Source organism: Lissotriton helveticus, chromosome 12 (genome assembly GCF_964261635.1).
Source record: "Lissotriton helveticus chromosome 12, aLisHel1.1, whole genome shotgun sequence".
NCBI classification, from domain to species: Eukaryota; Metazoa; Chordata; class Amphibia; order Caudata; family Salamandridae; genus Lissotriton; species Lissotriton helveticus.
In genome coordinates this window covers 96,536,668-96,559,179 of record NC_136073.1, presented here as the reverse complement: position 1 = coordinate 96,559,179, position 22,512 = coordinate 96,536,668, and the positions used below count along the sequence as shown (strand labels likewise).

The window sequence follows — 22,512 nt, the reverse complement described above, 5'->3', positions numbered from 1 at the left end:
AAACCTTGATCCTGGGTACCGACAACCCGCATTTCCTGAATCTGTTCAAAGCACACTTACGCCAGGACCGCGACAAGGAAGTAGCGGTACCGAACCTCATGTCTACGGGTCCCTGGGAAGGAGATAGGTCGTTTCGCTTCGCCCAAGCTAACGACGACACCCTCCTCAACGCTTGGGAACAAGCCCATGTCGGACTAACCAACCCTACCCCCAATTACCCCCGTTTTCTGATCAAAGAGGATCTGCTGTATCGACAGGCCTCTCGAGACGAGCCAACGCAACTGTTGGTGCCCGCCTGCTTTCGAGAGCAGATTATGTACTATGCTCATACTCACCTGTTGGCTGGACATATAGGGAGTGAGAAAACGACCCAGAATGTACTCCGGAACTTCTACTGGCCAGGCATCTATAGCGATATAAAAAAACACTGCCAAACCTGTGATCTGTGCCAAAAGGCGAATACCCAGAGGCCTCAGGCGGTACCGTTACAACCCCTTCCGGTCATCGGAACCCCCTTTGAGAGGGTAGGTATGGACCTGATAGGGCCCCTAACCACCACAAAAAAAGGCTTCAGGTACGCTCTTGTGATTGTGGACTACGCCACCCGGTTCCCCGAGGCGTTTCCCCTAAAATCCCCCACCTCCAGGAACATAGCCGACAAGTTTCTTGAACTGTTTTCTCGAGTGGGGTTCCCTAAAGATATCCTCACGGACCAAGGGACCCCGTTCATGTCCAAAGTCATGCAGGAAGTATGCCGGCTATTAGGTTTGCACCAGATTAAAACATCCGTGTACCACCCGCAAACAGACGGGTTGGTAGAAAGGTATAACCGGACCCTGAAGACGGTCATAAAGAAAATGGTTGAGGTGAATCACTCGGACTGGGACTCCTTGTTACCACTTGCGCTTTATGTGATCAGGGGCCAGAGACAAAGTAGTCTCGGGTGTTCATCATTTGAGATGCTCTATGGGAGACAACCCAGGAGCCTGCTGGATATGACAAAGGAAATGTGGGAAACAGAACGAGGAGGAGAGACCAGAGCTCTTCTCGAATACAGCACTGACTTAAGGAACAAGTTGGGGAAAATCAGGGAACTTGCGTTCACCCACTTAGCAGAAAGTCAGAAACAACAACAGACACACTATAACAGAGGAAAAAAATGGAGAACCCTGAACATAGGTGAATGGGCCTTGGTACTGCTGCCGTCGACAGCTAAAAAGTTCCGTACCGAATGGCAGGGTCCCTATGAAGTTATCGATAAGATAGGCAAGACGACGTATCGGCTACGCCTCACCGCAAGGAAGTCCCAGATTTTCCACATAAATCTGCTGAAAAAATGGCTAGGGACACCTCCAGTGGCAGCCCACCTGGTGACGACCCCCAAAACGGTATCCGCAACCACTATGGATGAATTGGTTGTCAACGAGGAGTTGTTCAAAGACGAACAGGAGGGACTCCAACTGGTACTGAAGAAATACACACATATATTCTCCGACCTTCCAGGAAAAACCGGCTTGGCAGAACACAGGATTGATACGCCTGCTGGGACCATAGTAAAGCAGCGTCCCTACAGGATCCCGGCGGCCAAAAGGGAGGCCATAGCCAAAGAGGTGGCGGAAATGCTCAGATTAGGCGTGATACGACCATCCAGGAGTGAGTGGTCATCACCCATTGCCATGGTGCCCAAACCTGACGGCAGTAGCCATTTTTGCATGGACTTCCGTGCTTTGAACGAAGTATCAGCATTCGATTCGTACCCGATTCCCAGAATCGATGAACTCATCGAGAAACTTGGTGATGCGAAATATATAACTACGCTGGACCTGACCAAGGGCTATTGGCAGGTACCCCTTCGGGAAGAGGACAGGAAAAAAACAGCATTTGCTACTTCTGAGGGACTGTTCGAATTCACAGTCCTGCCCTTTGGCCTGCACGGAGCCCCCGCCACCTTTCAGAGACTCATGAATACGGTCCTACGGGGCCACCACCGGTATTGCTCCGCGTACCTAGACGACATTATCATTTTCAGTCCCTCATGGGACACTCATCTGCAACATCTCGAGGTTGTGCTACAACTTCTTGCCTCCGCGGGACTACACGTAAACTCCAGGAAATCCAGAGTAGGGTACCATAAGGTCAAGTATTTGGGTTACCTTCTGGGCCATGGGGTTATCGAACCGCAAATCGAGAAGGTGAGGGCCATTGCAGACACCCCTTTCCCCAAAACCCTGAAGGACATGCGCGCCTTTTTGGGCCTGGTGGGCTACTACCGGCGGTTCATACCAGCATTCTCGGAGGTGGCGGCTCCCCTGACCGATACCCTCAGGAAAACGAGGACCGGCCTGGACTTCCACAACCCTACGCCGGCCATGTGGAAAGCGTTCCAAACACTTAAGAAGGCTATCACCACCAAGCCAGTACTCACTTCTCCAGATTTCAACAAAACCTTTGTCCTGCATACGGATGCTTCAGACTTCGGCATCGGGGCTGTGTTGTCCCAGGACTCTGATGAGGGGGGCCTTCGGCCCGTCCTCTACGTCAGCCGGAAGTTGTTTCCCCGGGAGGTTAAGTATCCAACTATAGAGAAGGAATGCCTGGCCATCCGGTGGGCGGTGGACAAGCTGCGCTACTACTTGGAGGGGCGTTCATTCCTGCTGTATACGGACCATGCCCCTCTTTTGTGGATGGCGAGGAACATTTCGAATAACCCTCGTGTCATGCGGTGGTTTTTGGCCTTGCAGCCCTTCAGGTTCCAGGTCCGGCACCAGAAGGGGTCCGAGAATGTCAATGCGGACTTCCTGTCTCGTTACCCTCTCCCCGATCGGGAGAGTCCTGGGGGGGAGGTGTGTGACGTGGGGGACCCGGATGAGGGGCCCCCTGGTATGCCTATTAATGTTTCTACCCTTTTCATCCAGCATACAGAGGCATGGAATACACCTGATGACATACGAAGACGGCCCGATGCGGAGAACCGACAAGCTTACCCCTTTAAGGGGGGCGGATCCGGAATGGCGGCACGCCCTCCCCGAAGAGGTAAAACCCATCCCAGAATCGATCCAGGTGTGCGAGACACCCGGAGGTGGAGTAGGAGACTGGTGGCGTGAGTGGAGAGACAGCGGAGCGGAGTGGACGGAAGAGGAAGGCGATCGGAGGACGGAGGAAAGACTGAGAACCGAGGAAGAGGAGGAAGGAGAGCGTAGTACGGAGGAGGAGGAAGCGGAAGAACATCGGAGGAGACACGAGGGAATATCAGCGCGACCTCGGAGGAGGACGGGGAGAGAAGCAGAGGCGGAGCGGAGCTACGAGGGGACTCCTGGAGAGAAGGCAACGACAGGACCGGTGGACGAAGCTGAGGGCGGCTACCGCTATAAGCCAGGAGGCTCTGTGGAACGCGCATCGCCCAGCCACACTAACACGGAAGTGTGGCTCGACCAGGTACGGTCCAAGTTCACAGGGTGGGCTGGCATCAGGCGAGGGAAGCCCCCTTAAATGCACGAAACCCCCTCTGCACACCCTTGTTGTAGTTTTATACGCACAAGGGGTCACGTCACTGAGCAGGGGTATTAGGGGGCACGTGTGTTTTCCTCACCCCCTTTCCCCTACAAGCAGTGCCTTTCAGAACTCTTGTACTGAGACGAGTTTTCTTTTCTTTATCCTATACCGGCACCCCGAGGACATCGAGACGGCGAGTAAAAGGCCTACAACTCCCAGGAGACCTTGGGATCGACGCTCCGGAGGGGGAAGAACCACGGCGGAGGAGGCGGAACCACCCCTACCATTTTACCGTGTGCCTGTACAGAAGCGCAGACATTATAAAATAATAAAACCTGCTCTATCTCGACAACCCGTGTGTGCGAATCTGTTTGAGACCACCCCTGAAGCCCCACACCCTTATTTTAGTAGGCTATTTTGTTCCCCCCTCTCCCTTCTGTAGGTGTGCATTTAGGGCCCTATTATGATGGCGGACGGACTTGCGTCCGTCCGCCACCCCTGCATAAGAGGGACCGTCCGCATGGGCAGCGGCGGTCCCTCCACGGCAATTAGGATGTGACCCTGGCGGTCACATCCTGTATTTTTTACATTGCGGCGGGTGCTGCTTGAAGCCGCACCCGCCGCAATGTAAAAAATGAAAGAAGTGCATTTGCACGCACAAAGCGGCAGGCACCGCACGGTGCCTGCCGCTTCGCGCACGCAAAGGCAGGGGGGTACCATAGGTACCCCCCATGTGCACCCCCCAACCCCCCTTCACCCAGGGGGCCCGCTACGGGCCCCCGAGGTGAAGAGCCACATGCTTTTCCTCGGCGGAGTATCCGCCGTGGAAAAGCATGTTTGCACAGCCATCCTAATATGTCTGGTGGTGTCTGATAGACACCGCCAGCCATGTTAGAGCTTTTACGCCGCGGTTGTAAGTGAACTGCGGCGGAAAAGCGGCGGACAGAAACCAGGACCCACCAGCCATCCTAATGTGGCGGTGGGTCTTTGGTGGGTCCGCAGAGGATTTTCCGCATCCTCCGGGCCGGCGGTGGCTTCCGCCGGCCCGGAGGATGCGGAAAATCCTCCATCGTAATGTGCCCCTTAGTCTGGTTGTCCACCATTCACACAGTCTGGATGAAGTGTCCAGAAAGAACCTGTAGTCCACTCGCGTAGCACATAACCCTAATATTGCTCCCCCTAATCTTTCTATGAGTGTATGTATTGCACTATGGGTGATCTGTCTAAAGTGATAAGATTTGTACCCCATATGCCATGGAGTCCATTCTTAAACTGGAGATGCCTCCACTTTTGAGTACGGGGAAGGTTGTATACCTGTTGCTTCGCCTGAATATAACTTGCCACCTTTAGCAGTTTGTGTGCTCTTTTCCATTTTTGCTGGGAGGTAAAGGCGAAAGAGTTAATAAGTGATGCATTATAGGGAGTATATCTGTATCGTATGTTTTTTGTGTTTATAATAGGGTGTTTCATGGTAACCAAGTAAGGGGTCTTTGAGAATTCAGCAAGTATGCTGGATGGTAAATTGATGCGCTAACTAGAAACATTTTACGTGTGGAAGATAGAGCCCTCCTTTCTCTGATGATGAGTAAAGTTTAGGGTTCTTTAATCTTGGCCTGTGAGCCTCCATCCCTAAATGAATTGTGTAATATCCTGTTCTGTGACTCGGAAGGTACTCTGAGGAACAGGTAGTGAAAGCTTACCAAAGACGCATTTGAATTTAGGGATTATGTTCATTGCAACAATTAGGATCTTCCCCCAAAAGGAGAGATTGAGGTGTGCCCTTTTCTTGAAATCATGTCTCATTTTATTAGATATGACAATGTCATTATCCTATACTATGTCTCGAAGTCCTTTGTTTATGTTTAGGGATGCTTTGGCAGTTAACAGTTTGCGCAGAGTGACATCAAATGAGAAACCGGAATATGCTTTAGTCAGGGTTTGAATTTGCGTTTCTAGTGTGTTCTTGAACTGCTAGACTATGTTTTGAGTAGTGCTGAATCTTTAATTAGAAAAACTCTTATAATAGTCCCCCTGCTCCCCAGAGTATCTGTGATGAGTTCAGTGAGTCTTTATTGTCTTTGAGAATGTGTTCTAAGTGAGAGCATAAACATCATTTTTCTATTGACCTTAAGTGTAAGAGGGTAATTTGCCAAGAGCTTTTCATAGGAGGATGCAGCTTCAAATCAACATGAATTGAGATCAAATTGTGAGCCAATATTCCAAATGGTACTATGAAAGTGTTGACCAGGTGTTAAGAGAAAGAAATCGATTCTGGTTCTGATGTTGTGGGGACAAGAGGTGACGGTGTAACCCCAACCCTCGGGGTGTAAAGCATTTTCTTGCATGCTGGACCTCTACCTGTCTTGTCTCACATCAGGTTTGCCTGATCTATATAGGATGTGACCTTTTGTTACATTTCAGTATCCCTCTAGTATGACTTTCACATTGCCAAATGAAGTAAGTAGTCTGCTGATCTGGGAGAGAAATATGTATGTTTTTTTCTGACTGGAGCATTTATAGATCCTCCCACAATGCAAGTATTATGAATGCAAAATGTATCGAAAACCTACCTACCCTCTACATACGTCAAAGTGTGCAACAACCTGAAGGACAGGAATTTCTGTATTAAGATAGCTACCACTCTTTTCCTAGACTTTTGCAGTCCCTCGTGGGCGGTCTTTATGGGTGAAGAGGAGCTAGCATGAATTACCCTACCCGCCCAGTCTCTACAAAGCTTGTCGATTTCTTCCAAATTTAATTGGGTTTCCAGTTGAAGTGCAATGCATGTTTTTTTATGGTGTAGAAAGGTCAGGATTCCCTTATGTTTAATAATGTGTGTCAGCACATTAACATTAAGTAATGTTATAATCAATGGCTTTTGCAAGGGAGAGTTTATGAGGGTAACTATGTAGGGAGATAAGATAGAGACAGGGTATTGGCTGATAACATCAGAGGATGGGAGGAACCGCTGGTGGGTTAATCGTTGAAGCATTAATGTGGACCAGGGAGTGTAGTGGGTCATGTACGTGTAGTCCATTATAGGGAATATCCAAAGAGTGGGAAAATAGGGAATATGCAAAGAGTGGCAAAATATTCCTGGGAGGGTCTCCTACAGTAAACCTGGCAGCAAAGGAAGCAGTAGTAGGACATCAGTAGGTTAATTTAGGAATATATATTTAGTTCAGAATTATAAGGGACAATCTTAGAGTTCAGCACATAGGTGCTAGCGTCCTAATCTGGCTTCTTTTTCCTAGGGGGTATGAGTGTTGTGTCAACCAACGTGGAGGAGTACTGGAGATCCATATGAAAAGTAGTATAAGATTCTTGGTTATCTGGGATTAGAATGTTTCCAGTTCAGGAGCATAGGGGGAATGTGCTCTAATGTGGGAATAGCCTTCCACCTGGCCAAACGTGGGGAGTTATTAAGGATAGTAACAGAGAGTAACAGTTTACACCACTTACTAGTGGTTCCTATACGCATCTAGGCTACCAATGTCCTCTCAACCAGTAAGCATAAAAGATGCATTAAGAACAAAGGGCAAGGGGCAAGAGCAGTGCATTCTGTAAATAACTTGAAAAGAACAGTGTCCGACACAGGGAGAGGAGTTCACTTCTTATTGGGGTACTAGACTTTCCTCTTGGCACTTTGGGTACACTTTGGGTACACTGTGGGTATCCAGGTTCTATGTTTATTTCCTTGAGCCCATTTGTGTGTCAGTCTCCCAGTGTTTTCGTTCCTCCTGGTACATGAAGTCCTCTTGAGCTGGTTGTTTGGATGCAACAGTCTCTTGGTTCTCACCCGAGGGGGCTGCGTGGGATATGTGGGAGTGTACACTGTGTGCCCTCTGGGATTCCAATGGTAGATCAAAAATGATGTTTAAATAAGAGGTAAGTAGATTGCCCAAAAAGGTGAACAAGTCCCCTTACTCTTCTTTTCTGGTACTCCCAGAAGCAGAATATTGTCACTCTGGTTACTATCCTCTAAATCTATTGACTTTTATCCTCTAAATCTATTGACTTTTAGTGTATCTGCCACATTTCTTGTCCCCAGTCAGGATTGTTATCCTGACAATCAGTAAGGCGATCTCCAGTTGACGTATGTCTCCTTTCAAATGAGGTGAGGTCTCCTCATGGAGATTTCCTTTCTGAGTTAGTTGTAGCCTTTGTCAAGGACTTCATTCCTATGGAGTGTTTGCTTTCAGCCAGTTCCTTAAGGAGGACTGATAGGCTTAATCCAGCATTTCTGTATTTGACAATATGTTGAGCGCTGATTGTTTCGCAGAAATTCTGCTGGCTACAGCCTCCAAGAGAAAAATTGTCTGTTGGGTTTGCTCCTTCACGTGTGGCTGTGTCAATTCATAAGTAAAGGTATTTCAGCTTTGGGTAGCGTTATTTGGCATGGATGATGATATCATAAATCAACTTATGTTGCATGGCAGTTGTTTTTTTTCCATTTTGGTATCGTTTGGACAAAAATTATTTGGAAAATAGGGACACCACTGCATAATGCACCGATGAAGGTTGGGTATTGTTACCGACCCCAGCTTTATGTAGCTTTCAAAGAAGTTTGTCGCCCCACAAGGAGTATATACAAATTTATACATGCTGGAATTAGGCAGGAGGAAGGGGCATTAGAAGATTCCCTGCTAAGCAGCACAAAGCAGCACAAATCAAGATTGCGGCCGACCACAGATGTCAGTAGATTAGGTTGTACACTAGTGACGAGCTGAGCCTCTAGCCATATGCAAAATGGCCACCATTAGTAACATATTACAGCACTGTTTTATGTGCAAGCATACAGAAGTGATCACCAGCAAATCCTAGGCCCCTTATTGTGTGAGACTGGTGGGCATTCAACAGTAGATAAAGACGCTGAAGAAACAGCTGCGCCAATCTACATTTACTGTGAGAAGCATCATGAGGGGGCCCTCTTGTTGGATGCACCAATCTCCACCATCAACGCCAAGAGGGGGTCACAATTGTCCAAGCAGCTGCTGGATCACTGGGTGGATCACCCTCCTTCAGTGCCAGGTACAACTCGAGCCAGCTGTTCTCTGAGAGTGCAGATCTGCGGGAGGCCAGTGGTTGCTATAGATAGTATCATTGGTAGTGTTCTATTTTAATGTGTATCCACCAACTATATCCATGTGTATGGACAGCTACGGGTCTAGAGGTAAAGCTGCACTCACTGCCCCATGTCATTCAGACCCAATACCGTGCACACTCCGGAAGTGGCACACTGCCCCATCCATTCACAGGAGCTTCACATTTGTGCCGCCAAGCTCATTAACACCAAGCCCCACCTCCTCATAATATTGTTTCTATTTTCCTACTTTGAAATGAGGGTGAATGTGCTAATTGATGTGCTATTCCCAATATAAGTGACATAACCCAAAAGTTTGTTCTATTTGCCCAGACAATTTTTGGCAGGTTTGACCTAGTAAAAATATGGTTGAAAAAAATCACTCTGGGCATGCCACTAATGTTTCTAGTTGTGATTCGATTTGGGTGCAAAAGGTAGTTTGCACTCAAATCTGGATTTACGACTGAGTAGAAATAATGAATGAGCACGTTCAAGTGCTGGATGAACAATACCTAGTAAAAGCAGAACTAAGATGTAGTGATATATTAGAACATTGTACCATAAATTTCTGTTGTTAGGGCGTGGGGCTGTGCATTTGTATGGAAACTAACTATGTTGGTCAGTAAACTCCTTTAAGTAACTGCACAAAAGTAATAGTATTACTCTTTCACATATAGATTACACAATACATTAAGAACGTCCATTTCAAAAACAAGATTGGTGAAGGCGTGTTTTTTAATCAAAATGGTGAAGTCCCTGCCCAGTACGACATTGTGAATTGGCAACGGAGCGCAGAAGGTGGAATCAGGCCAGTAACGGTTGGGAGATATGATGACAATGCCCCTGAGGGAAAGAAGGTCATCATCGACACCACTGCTGTCCTATGGCCCTCACAGACCAATCAGGTAAAAGAACAGACAAAAGATAAGTTATTTTTAGAGAGGGAGCCTCATTGAAGAATTTCAGGCAAAGAAAGCTGAAGGCACCCACAGGAACAGGTAGGTGTCCATGTTCTATTTATTGAAGTATTTTACTCGCCACTGACCCAGCTCAAAGGATCAGCAGGGCATATTACATAGTACAGCCGATGGACCCTGAACAAAAAGTGGGTTAAATAAAAGTGTAGTTTGTGGGAATAACAGAAATCAGGGATATGAGGACAGTCGTTTAAGACATACAATGTGACTGGTTTTGTGAGCACTTTTTACATATATGTAAAACACGCATATACAATTTCAGGTAGGACTTATTTTGGGCTTGAGTGGCAAATTCACATTAACACTTATGTCTTCAGTTTGCAAAATCAGTAAACTAGCCACTGAAAAAACTATTAATAGGATGACCATTATCAAGAGTTATACTTCAAATGCATGACCCAGCTGTACCGCTTGAGAGCACAATTAAGGTATGGACAGGTAGATGTTAAACTCAATGGTGTAAGCCATACCCACATAAGATGATAGCTGGTAACACCTAGCTAAGAAACAAAGCAGATGAGCATCACCTTTGTGTGATTACTTAGGATTCTGATCTGGGGCATATGACCAGACTAGAGTGCTCAGTTTAGCCTCAAAAGGTGTACAGCATCAGTTGACATATAATCGAAGGCTGATTGGAAAAATAGGTCTTCAATCCTGTTCTAAATGTAATAAATATTTTTCAAATCTAAAGTTTATAGGTAACTCTTTCCACAGTGTGGAAGCTTGAACATAAAAAGTTCTGCCCCTGCATCATTTCCATCTGTTAGGAATATAGGTGGGAAGATTGTGATTCTATAATCCTAAACTGCTGTTGGTCCAGCATTTTGTGTACAAGGAACAACAGCGTTTGGATGAGACATTCTATTATGTAAAACTACTTTAGAACATTGAGGGTCAGCAAGATAGGATTCCACCACCTCAAGTTAAGTGTTACTGAAGAGATTCTGCGCTGCTTAACAAGTTGCTTGTCACAACCTGGTCACATCCTCTGAGAGGGTCTTCCAACTACCAAAGACTGCTTCACATCACAAGTGCGCCTAGAATTCAGCCTGACAAATGAAACAGTAGGGAGATTCTATTCCACAATGAAATGCTGCTTCAAAATCAAACATAACTTGGCCCACAGTCCAATTAACAAAGCTTTGTGGCCTGAAGTTGAAAAAGATTACACATCTACCAATAGTCAATTTTTCTTCAAGGAATTATCAATCACAAATACAGTCGAGCTTTGGAAAAAGAATGCTCGCTTGACAACTTTCCAACTCAAAAAATATAAAGTTGCAAAACTCCATTCAATACTACAGGACAAAATTAACTTCAGTCTCAGATCACACAGTTGGATGGTGATCAGAAATTAATATATTTTTTAACCATCTCCTTATTTAGGTTTTACATTCTCGGCAAAAAGGTTAACGCAGTGGGAGTGCCAGTCACCAAATCTCCATCTTATTGCACTGGGTCACATCCATCCTATGAATGCAGTCAGACGCCACCTTTTTTTCTCTGGATCAACATGTTAATGGCCATGAGTGGGTCACCGGCTTCCCACTCCACTTCATGGCCCGAGTGTTTTAAGCGAGAAACCAGAGTCTCTTTTCTTCCCCATGTAGGGACCATCCTCCTTTTTAGGTCTCGGCTAGCCGCGCGAAGCGCGTCTCCGCCGAGCCCCTTTTGTCGGCATATGTGCTTCCCAGGAGACAGTCCTGGCCGCGCGCATGGAGGCGATTTGAAAGTGACACGCGCACGTGAACGAGCGCTGCGGCCAGGCGCTGTCTCCTGTGAAGCACACACGCATGCGCAAACACACACAAGCGGCCACATACATACAGAGAGACTTCCCCCCCCCCACATACACACACGCGCATACAAGCTGCATTCATTGGTCGGTCCCAAGCACCCTTCTCTCCCTGCTCCCCGAACACCAGCCCAGCTCCCTCCCAAGCTCCGGCTGCGGCTTTACCTTTGCAGCGGCGCCGAGCCGGATGCGCGCTCAGATCTGAAGGAACAGACCCACGGAAATGTAACTGGGAGAGCGAGTGAGCTCCGCCGGGAGGCTGACATCGAGAGGCGCGGGGAGTGGGGCAGCTGCAGTGCGCTTCCACCGACTGCAGGGGGGCGTCACCGAGCGGCTTGCCTTGGAAAGCGGTGGGAGGCAGGGCCGAGCTTGCGGGAGGAGGTAAGGAGAGGAGGGAGGAGAAACGAGAGCGCGCTCGAGACAGAAGCACGAGGAGGCAGGACTTCTCACGAAAAACAGAAGTGAGCTGTAGTTGACACCCCCGGGGTACCAAAGAGTTGTCGGCGTGAAGGAGTAGAAACGTCTCGCCCTGGGGGTATTAACGTTTTAAAACTTGGTGACGCTACTCTCGTAAGTTAATAAAACGTTGCCCATCGCAAATCGTACCCAAGCCACCACGCGTACCTCTAGAAAACAGACCCCTCAGCTTGTGATATACCACACCCGACCCTTTAGTGAAGATATGTTAGGAGCTCAGGCTCTTAAAGTTTTAAGGCTAGCCTGACTCAAAGAATGAAGGCGGTGTTCTTACCCTTGTGCAGAGTAGTGAGTGTAGAGTGAGTGTGCAGAGTAGTGAGTGCAGATTGAGTGTGCAGAGTAGTGAGTGCAGAGTGAGTGTGCAGAGTAGTGAGTGCAGAGTGAGTGTGCAGAGTAGTGAGTGTGCAGAGTAGTGAGTGCAGAGTGAGTGTGCAGAGTAGTGAGTGCAGAGTGAGTGTGCAGAGTAGTGAGTGCAGAGTGAGTGTGCAGAGTAGTGAGTGTAGAGTGAGTGTGCAGAGTAGTGAGTGCAGAGTGAGTGTACAGAGTAGTGAGTGCAGAGTGAGTGTACAGAGTAGTGAGTGCAGAGTAAGTGTGCAGAGTAGTGAGTAGTGAGTGCAGAGTGAGTGTGCAGAGTAGTGAGTAGTGAGTGCAGAGTGAGTGTGCAGAGTAGTGAGTGCAGAGTGAGTGTGCAGAGTAGTGAGTAGTGAGTGCAGAGTGACTGTGCAGAGTAGTGAGTAGTGAGTGCAGAGTGAGTGTGCAGAGTAGTGAGTGCAGAGTGAGTGTGCAGAGTAGTGAGTGCAGAGTGAGTGTGCAGAGTAGTGCAGAGTGAGTGTGCAGAGTAGTGAGTGCAGAGTGAGTGTGCACAGTAGTGAGTGCCGAGTGAGTATTGAGTGCAGAGTAGTGAGTGCAGAGTAGTGAGTGCAGAGTAGTGAGTGCAGAGTAGTGAGTGCAGAGTGAGTGTTCAGAGTAGTGAGTGCAGAGTAGTGAGTGCAGAGTAAAGAGTAGTGAGTGCAGAATAGTGAGTAGTGAGTGCAGAGTAGTGAGTGCAGAGTGAGTGTGCAGAGTAGTGAGTGCCGAGTGAGTAGTGAGTGCAGAGTAGTGAGTGCAGTGTAGTGAGTGCAGAGTAGTGAGTGTGCAGAGTAGTGAGTGTGCAGAGTAGTGAGTGTGCAGAGTAGTGAGTGCAGAGTGAGTGTGCAGAGTAGTGAGTAGTGAGTGCAGAGTGAGTGTGCAGAGTAGTGAGTGCAGAGTGAGTGTGCAGAGTAGTGAGTGCAGAGTGAGTGTGCAGAATAGTGAGTGCCGAGTGAGTAGTGAGTGCAGAGTAGTGAGTGCAGAGTAGTGAGTGCAGAGTAGTGAGTGCAGAGTAGTGAGTGCAGAGTGGTGAGTGCAGAGTGGTGAGTGCAGAGTGGTGAGTGCAGAGTAGTGAGTGCAGAGTAGTGAGTGCAGAGTGGTGAGTGCAGAGTGGTGAGTGCAGAGTGGTGAGTGCAGAATAGTGAGTGGTGAGTAGTGATTAGTGAGTAATGAGTAGAGTAGTGAGTAGTGAGTAGTGAGTAGAGTAGTGAGTAGTGAGTAGAGTAGTGAGTAGTGAGTAGTGAGTAGAGTAGTGAGTAGTGAGTAGTGAGTAGAGTAGTGAGTAGTGAGTGGTGAGTAGTGAGTGCAGAGTAGTGAGTGGCTGGCCCTGTTTGTAGCTCAAGCGGCACCGGCACCTGTAGTCTAAAGATAATACCTCTGCCTCAAGTGAAGTACTCTGGTACCCAAGGATGACTAGCAAACAATATTATTCACAACGTTGCTTACTATTCAGCAACATTTGACAGTTTGCAATCAATCTTTATAAAACAATTCAGAGTTTGATAACAAATTAATGCAACACATTGTAATATACAATGCCAATAGCTCAAACTTTAATGCTGCGAGACCTATTGCATTGTAAATGCTTGTTAGATAGAGCCTTAAAGTGAGCGGATCGGACAGTTAGACTTTTCTGGACTCATGCTGTTTCCGTCTCTTTTTCTGTGTTTTAATGGTATGGCTCCTTTTTTAGCAACATTGTTTTTCAGCCCCTCATGGTACATTTTCTTTAACAAATATCACATGTCGTCCGGAAAATTATGAAAAAATAAATCTGGTACCTTCTTGGATCTATGTAATTATGCTCCTTCAAACTTCTTTACTTTTGCATTTCTGAATCTCTTTTAATAATTTATTATCATCCGAGTGTTTCTTATTGTAAAGATTTCAATTATTCGAACAATAACATTTCTTCAATTAAAAGCATTCTCAGCACGAATAAAATAACGGATGGCACTCCACTTTGGCTAGTTACCATCAACCGCCGACCAGCCGTTTTGGAAGTTAAATGGGCCCAACTCATGTAGACTTTGTGGTAGCAGTCACACTGGCTATTTACATTACACTCATACTTCACTGCCCACACAACACTTATATTAACTCTGCCTTGCCGGTGTTACATTGCAAAGACAACACATATTTGAATACCTCGATCAAACGACGTGGGTAACAAAGAACACACATTACTCTGCCCTTTCCATTCAGTAAAGCCAGACCAGTGGGGTCTCTTCTTTAATGGGCAGAAATACTTTGGTGCATCTTTTCTCTATTACATTGTACAACACAGACCCATTTAATTCAGCATTTCTACCCTAGAGAGTATAACCAGGCAATCAGAAATTCCATACCCTGACTTGTGTAAACTGCCCGTAATTCCTTGGCATCTTACTCAATGCACTTATTGGGGAATTTGAACTCAGTGAGGAACAGGCTTGTGAGTGAGTGAGTGACCCTTAATATCCTACAGCCTTTTACCAAATGTGAAGAAAGATGGCTTTTTACGTTTCACCCCACTTTTTGCCCTCATTTGGACTACTAGCTGCTGGTTTATGACTCTGTACACTGGAGCCTGCTAACCAGGGCGCCCGTTCTCACTCCTTTAAACATGATCATGATGTAAGCAAATTGATACTCCAATTGGCAAGGCTTGTTACCCACTTATAATTCTCTAGTAGATGGTACCAAGGGTATAGAGGTCATGGGTGTTAAAAAGGGGTTACCAGGGCCTGAAGAACTATTTGTGCCACCCTGAGTGACCAAAGTAAACAGAGGACAACAGGCCTACCATTGCAGACTGCAGGAATATGGCAAACTGCTTCAACTTGATTTTTCCCTCACCATAAGAGGCAAGGTCAAAATCACTTAATTTAATATATGTCAGTCATCCCTAAGGTAGGCCTCCTAAGACCAGGAGGCAGTGTGCATTATTTTAAAGGTGTTGACATATAAGCTTATATTTCCCTATAGTAGCTTCTTTCTATTAAGGAGTACTAAGTGGTCAGCTGTTAATAGAATAACATGGACCGGGGTCTCTAATCAGTAGCTTGTGAGCTTCTGTAGCTCTCCAGCTACCTCTGAAGAGCAACCCGTATGCAGGCCAGCTTATTAAATTAGAAAGATTTTGCATATTAGAATTCATATTCATATAACAAAATTGAGATTATACAACAATAATATTATTAGTAGCTCTCAATGCACCCCAAGGTTGCCAGTGCCAGTATATGGTTAAGTTGTGCATCAAACAACGTGCCTCATCACCCCTGATATGATTCCAATATTGGGTTTGATGTGGCATGCACCCATTGGGCTAACTTAGAGTTTGCCCATCTGGTTGCCACAGCATTTCATGTGCCCTGACAGGCAGCCTGTAGCTGCTACCACCAAGATAGGAGTATAACCTCCTGCCAAGCAGTGTGAACACTCTCGGGAATCGGAAACAAAGCACTGCATGGGAAGGAGGTAACACCTCCCTCACTGACAGGATGACTAGTGTAATGCCACATCAAGACGGCAAGCTTCAAAGAATGCACCGCCTCTGATATGCATGCAGGTTGACTCCCAAAGGAGGAAGCTACCCTCCACCTGCCCCAGGTGCATTTGCACACAGGCAGGTGGGAGAATTAATTTGGAGGGATACACCCCCAGAAGGTAAGCCACATCCCAAGGATGGGCTACCTGATTTGTACAGCCAAGGAAGGTTTCTGCCATTTTTAGAAGTGGAAGAATACAGGATTCTGGGTAGAAAAGGTATCACTTTAAGGACAAATTAGCCGCTGGAAGTAGTATCCCATTGGCCACTTGCACCCACACCCCTAATACTCCTAAATCTAAAATTTAAACGGCACCACAGACACCAGAACCTCAGATCTGTGAAGATGTGCATCCAAGGACAAAGAAGAGACCCAAGTGTGTGACTTCAGGACCTGAACAAAGCAAAGGCATGTTAACCTGCACCTATGGCAACCAACCTACAACTGCAAAGCTGTGACTCATCATGGACCAAAGACCAACTTCGCCAGACAGAGGGATCCCTTTGTGTACCAAAGGCAACTCCAGAATCCCTTGGACTAGTTGCACTAGTTCCCTGCAGCCTGTAAGTAATAACAGACTCCTGGAACCAAATAATCACTGACCAGCGGGCCCTCCAAGCAATCTCCCAAAAGTAGATGGTACAGTACATTGCGGTAAACATTGTCTCGACCTTCAGCAAGTTTCATGTAGCTAAAGTTTTTCCTGGGCCTCCGGACGTCAAAGTATAATCTTGCTGACCTTGTTGGTAACCAGTTGTGTTACCACCATGTTAACTCAATGCTGCAACAGGAGGGAACCATGTAGCACCTTCAACAAACCACAGCAGTGGACCATTGGTTGACCTTTTGCATCCATTTTCTCTTCAGCACCATTTAATTGGTTAACCCAGCTCTTCAATGGCTCTTGCTTCAGCACCAAGGACAGCTAGAATAGGTTTGTACCCATGCCACACTGGCCTGGTAAAACTGAACTGACTGTTGAGGCTTGGTACTGGACCCACATCACCTTAACCTTCCTATGGGATGCACATAACTTGACCTGCAAGAGACCGATTGTCACTAGTGTTTTTTCCCATTGACCACATAGGTTAAGTTTTACTATAGTGAATTGCACTAATTTATTGCTTCTTCTAAAACCCATAACTCCAATTATATTATGCATCTGACTGTATTTGTTTAGGTGTTTAGATTAATATAAATATCAGCTTTATTTTATAAATTGGTGTCAGATTTCCTTCGAGTCATGTCAATTACTTATCGTCCATGTTGGTACTCTGAGATTAATCACTGTGAATCCAAGTACCATCTTTGGGGTACGGTGAGAGTATTATATAGTGAGGCCTATTCAGGCCTAACCAGCATCAAGACATAATACTCAACTTTCCCAAAAAAATGTATCTGAAAATTGTGCCGTAGAATCAATTTTTCAAACCTTTCTCTGGAGGGAAAATCCCACCGGTGAAAGCTGAGGTTGCTCACTTTGCTCTGTTGATGCACTACATGGCCCATGATTTTCAATGTGTATTAGTGACACTGGTGCACAGAAAGATCTCTGTGGATGCAAGCAGTGGAAAAGCTGTTTCTTCTGCTGCTCAAAATAGATGTAGACTATGAAAGCTCTGCACATCGTTCCTTACTGGGATTATGGTGAATGCTGAAAGACATAAATGAGGTGCAGTGAGAAATCTGTTGATGGCATGCACAGGGGTGTTCTTCAAGGGAATATGGGCTAGATAATTAAATTAAGGGAAAATGCTGCACAGCTTCCTTGTGTTTCCTAATTAGTAAATGTTAAATATTTGGGAGAAGATGTACTCATTTTTCATGCAATGCAGGGCAGCAAGCAAAGTTTTCTATACTGAGCTGCTTGATTGGGAGAGAGCAGAAATGCACCATAACAATTAAGATATGCTTCCTAGCGCTGTCATACTCAGTGCTGCCTAGTTCCAATGCAGGCACCTTTGCACAATAGTACAGAATTGTCCCCATAGGAACTACCATCTTCAGGTGTCTACTGTCATCTAACCCTTTATCTTTTTCTTTTTCTTCAGGGTATTCCGCTATTCTTGCTCTAAAACACTAACTTCCTCCCTCACATTCCCCTTATAGTGCTCTCTTGAGTTGCTAACATCCTCCTTTCCATTTTCAGATCTCTGTTTAACCACACATGTCTGCTCCACAACCATTGTCTCTTTTAAGATCTTCCTTTCAAAGAATGTATTTCAGGAGTCCCAACAAAACCCTTGAAATGCTTCAAAACTGAAAGCCCCACCACCATTCCCAAAAGCCCCCTATACTGATACTTTCTGTGTCCTATTTCCCCACACATCCTATCACCCACCTCCATATGCATGCTTTGGGCATTGATTCAGTGCTTCAGTTCCCATCTTGACCTTTTCTCTCTGGTCTCTCTTCCTCCTCTCCAACTCCCCATCACCCTTCCTTACGACAGCTGTCTCTTCTCCCATGCCACCTTAGACAGGCTGGGCTGTTTCTATTAAAGCAGCACAACACTGATTTACATTACATACAGCTAGACTCTGTTTAATAACACGATGGCCAAAAAACAATGGACTGGAATGTGATCCAGAGAGATCCCCAGTAGCTGAGATGAACTGAATGATTCCATTCATCATTTCGTTCCTTTTTGCCTCTCAATCACTGTTGAATTGCAAGCAATCTCCATGTCAAACCTGATCATTGCCGAGGTCTGCATTGAAACAAGGTGCACTCTACTCCCTCAGTGCCTACCTCATGCCAAATGCCTTCCCCACCCAAATGTTGTCCGCCTTTGTTGCTTTGGCACTCTTCTCAGAACGTGACTCCATACCTGCCAGTCATGCCATGGCAAAGTCTCATTCCCACAGTCTCTCCTCACATCACAGTCCTAGTCCGTCATTTTGTCCTCTGCTTTGTTCTTATATTCTTATATTGAACCCCCCCCCCTTGCTCTTATATGACTGCCTGGGATCAGTGCCTGTGACCCTGCCATATTGTTGAAAACTAACCTCCTCATTCACTGTTGAACCCACCTCCTGTGGCCCTTCGTCCTGTTGGGCTGGCATGTTCTGTTCCATTTAGTCATTGGTCTCCTTAATTGATCCTGCAGACTTCAAGGCAGTGGTGGTGGCCCATTCAATTGGACTGCCTGACTGCTTTCATTTCATAGTCTTTAAGGCCACCTTTTTCATAATGATGGTACCCCCACTTTCCCCCCACATGGCAGCACAACTGCTGATACACCCACATATGAGGCCCAACTGGACCTACCGGTTCTCCCTGAAGCCATTGTGATTCTTTCTTATTCAGACGGTCACTTCCCTACTGCCTACACCACCTTCATTGTTACATTTACCTTCTGGGTGTACAAAGCACTGTACTCTGTCACCTTTTTCCTCATTGCACATGGGATTGAATAAATTCTACCTGTGCAAATTAATAAGGATATGGAGGCCAAAAGCCATAAGATTCTCCTGCTATCACAGCTAGTTGCTGACTTTCCAAAGACCCCCCATGTAGAGTGTGGTTCTCTCCCCTCTGGGCTAGGCCCATCTTATTTCCTACTAAATTGATTTTTAAGTTCCCTTTTCCCAGTTTGATGTAATGGGTTGGGCGCATGTTAGTGACTGACAACTGACTATATAACTGAATAAGACAAATGAACTTACATCATCATAGTGAGTGGCTTCTTAATTTTGATGGAGACAGTGACAGGAGTTACCAGCCATGACATAATTATGAAATCATGGATCTAGTGTCTTTCCCAGGAGCGACACCTGAAACATAGGGAAATAGGATTGAGGAGTAAACATTTGGGATTTGAATAACTGATTCTGATTAAATTCCATATAACCTAAAGCCCCCTTCCATCACTTCCTACCTGGGGTTATCAATACCCTGGTATTGGTGAGACTAGTTTGGGGCAGAGTTACAATTTAAAACTCCGGGGCACTTGGATTGAGGTTCTTAGTGTACGAGTTATGATTATAGAGAATGTAGACTCTTTGCTTCTATATGGGTCTTACATTTTTGGGGATGTGTGACAAATGTTGGAGAAAAATACTATGTATGGCATAGTAAGCATTTTATCTTCACAAAGCTGCAAAATTGTCAACTACTCCTACAGAATGGTTTGCATCTTAATAACTTGAAGCTACTCAACTGCTGAGCGTCGTGTCTGCAAAATACAGCTAATCTATCACAAGACTACCTGCATCTCATACGCAAGCTTCTCCCTCTTGAGTTGATGCTTCATTTGGAACTCCTAACCCTATAGTGATGTGAAATTGTCCATTCCTTTCACCCCAGTCATGTCAATTTTGCTTAAGTCCATCAGGTTTACTTCCCTGTTTTTGAGTGCTGATTGTACCATTTCTTATAATGAGGTCATCCTATGCCTCACTGAGATCTACCAGTGAAATTAAAATTGGATAAGTAAAGCAAAATAGTCATAAACGAATAAAGCAAACCACCTTGTGTCTCATATCTTTACATTTCTCGAATTAACACTTAAGGCCATATGCAATACAGCAATGACAAAATAATTTCAAACGTACTAATGATATTTTGTATTCCAGATTCCTGTTTCTATGTGCACTCAAAGTTGCCAGCCTGGCTTTTGGAAAGCTGTCAAAGAAGGAGAGCCTGCCTGCTGTTTCTTGTGTGTTCCATGCCCTCAAGGGGAGATTTCAAATGAAACTGGTAAGTGATAAAAACAGAAGAACCCCACCATAAACGTGAAACAGATTTTACACTAAGTACAAGAACCTAGCACGTGCTCTGCATTATATAGATACTTTAAGTAGTATGAAAGTTATCAAGGCAACAGTCATCGCAGATAAATTTGGATATTAATTCATCATTTTATATTCATCTTCTTTAGACTCAGTGACCTGCTTGAAATGTCCATGGGATCAGTGGCCAAATGAGAGACAGGACCGATGCATCATGAAGATTAAGGAATATCTCACCTATGAAGATGCATTGGGTGGAGGCCTAGCAGGACTATGCCTCTGTTTATCATTAATTCCACTTGCCATCTTGAGACTGTTCGTCCATTACAAAACCACTCCCATTGTAAAAGCAAACAACCGTTCCCTCAGCTACCTACTGCTCTTGTCTCTCACCACATGTTTCCTCTGCTCTTTGGCTTTCATTGGTTATCCCACTACAGAAAAATGTCTCCTTCGCCAGGCAGCCTTTGGGATCATTTTTGCTCTTTGTATCTCTTGCATTTTGGCCAAAACCATCATGGTGGTCATTGCTTTCAATGCTACCAAACCCGGCAGTCACTTAAGAAGATGGACAGGTCCTCATCTGTCATACACAGTCATCTTTGTTTGTACACTCCTTCAGGTTCTGCTGTGTGTGTCCTGGTTATCCATCACCCCTCCTTTCCCACAATACAATATTTATGCTCTACCTGGACAGATACTAGTTGAATGTAATGAGGGATCTTCCATAGCCTTCTGGTGCATGCTGGGGTATCTTGGGCTTCTGGCCACCATCAGTTTCATTATGGCTTTCTTGGCCCGAAATCTGCCTGACAGTTTCAATGAAGCCAAATTCATCACCTTCAGCATGCTTTCCTTCCTCAGCGTTTGGATCTCATTTATTCCAGCCTATCTCAGCACCAAAGGAAAGTACATGGTGGCCATGGAGATTTTCGCCATCTTGGCTTCAAGCTCTGCTTTGCTTTTCTGCATCTTCTTTCACAAATCTTACATTATTCTGCTGAGACCTCAGATGAACACAAAAGAATATCTGTTGGGACGTGAAGGCGGACAGAGAAAGGGCACTGTTGTAGTTTCAGCTTTGTAATTGTCAGAAATGGTACTACATTTTCATTCATGAATATTATGTTTTGGTTACAGAAGATCTTACTATAATGTTTAATGGGTATCTTTGAGAGTAATTTAGATGCAGTCATTCATTTTAAGAGGTTACTGAAATCAACATAGCTTGTACTATTTCTCTCTCTGCCGGAAAATTGCATGTTTATTTATGCACTCCTTCCAGTGAAATAGCCCCTTCAAACGTGCAGTTATACTTTTTCCTAAAATTATAGTAATACAAATTGGAGATTGCTTATTTCTAAACAACATGCATGATATGACTACAAACGTGCTTACAATTTTTGTAGAAACAGTCTTCCAAGTTTTGTTCACATTTATGCAGGTGTTAATACATCACGTCTACCAGCACGCATTTACACAACTTTTCTCATGCTGTGATGTGATATTTACAAATTGGTGGGGTCTTTTCACATTGCATTATGAATTAAAGACATGCATTTAACTGCCACATGTGATTTTATTACCACGTGCACATGGTGATGGTGCACAATAAAAATTAAGTTGGACCTTTTGCTATTGGAAAATCCGGGTTTTCGACTGTATAACTCTCAGGTATCGAGTCTGAAACAGTTTAAAAAATAACATTAAATCGTCTTGTAAAGCACCATGATTACACCAACAGGTGTGTCCCCACGCTGGCCTAAGAAACAGCTTACAATCAGCAGAGATGGAATGACTGAGAAACAATAAACCTGACCTCAATGAGCAAGTGAGAGAGCCCCTCACTAAGGAAGCGCAAACAGACAAGTTTTCTGTTTTTTCCTGAAAAGGGATTCTAAAAAATTGCATTATTAGATAATCTGGCATGGAATTCCACAGATTCGTGGTGATGAAGCCAATAGAGCAGCCCCCAAATTCGGGTTCTGCATATACTGGGGACCAGTGGCGGCTGGTGACATTTGAAAGTGGTGTGCCGTAACATTCTAGTCGTACTGCACTGCGGCGTGCGTAG

At 45.5% G+C, this 22,512-nt stretch overlaps 1 protein-coding gene across 3 annotated transcripts in view; it reads left to right on the top strand.

Moving 5' to 3' along the window:
- LOC144799891 (extracellular calcium-sensing receptor-like) overlaps positions 1–22,002 on the top strand; it is a 216,307-nt gene extending 194,305 nt beyond the window's left edge. For 2 of the 3 annotated variants that reach the window (XM_078671498.1, XM_078671499.1), the window contains exons 5-7: positions 9,253–9,480; positions 20,283–20,406; positions 20,588–22,002. In XM_078671498.1, the coding sequence (XP_078527624.1) occupies positions 9,253–9,480; positions 20,283–20,406; positions 20,588–21,525 (1,290 nt within the window). In that variant the 3' untranslated portion in view covers positions 21,526–22,002. The remainder of the gene's footprint in view (positions 1–9,252; positions 9,481–20,282; positions 20,407–20,587) is intronic. The other variant, XM_078671500.1, reaches the window with a different exon arrangement.
- The last annotated feature ends 510 nt before the right edge of the window (positions 22,003–22,512 follow it).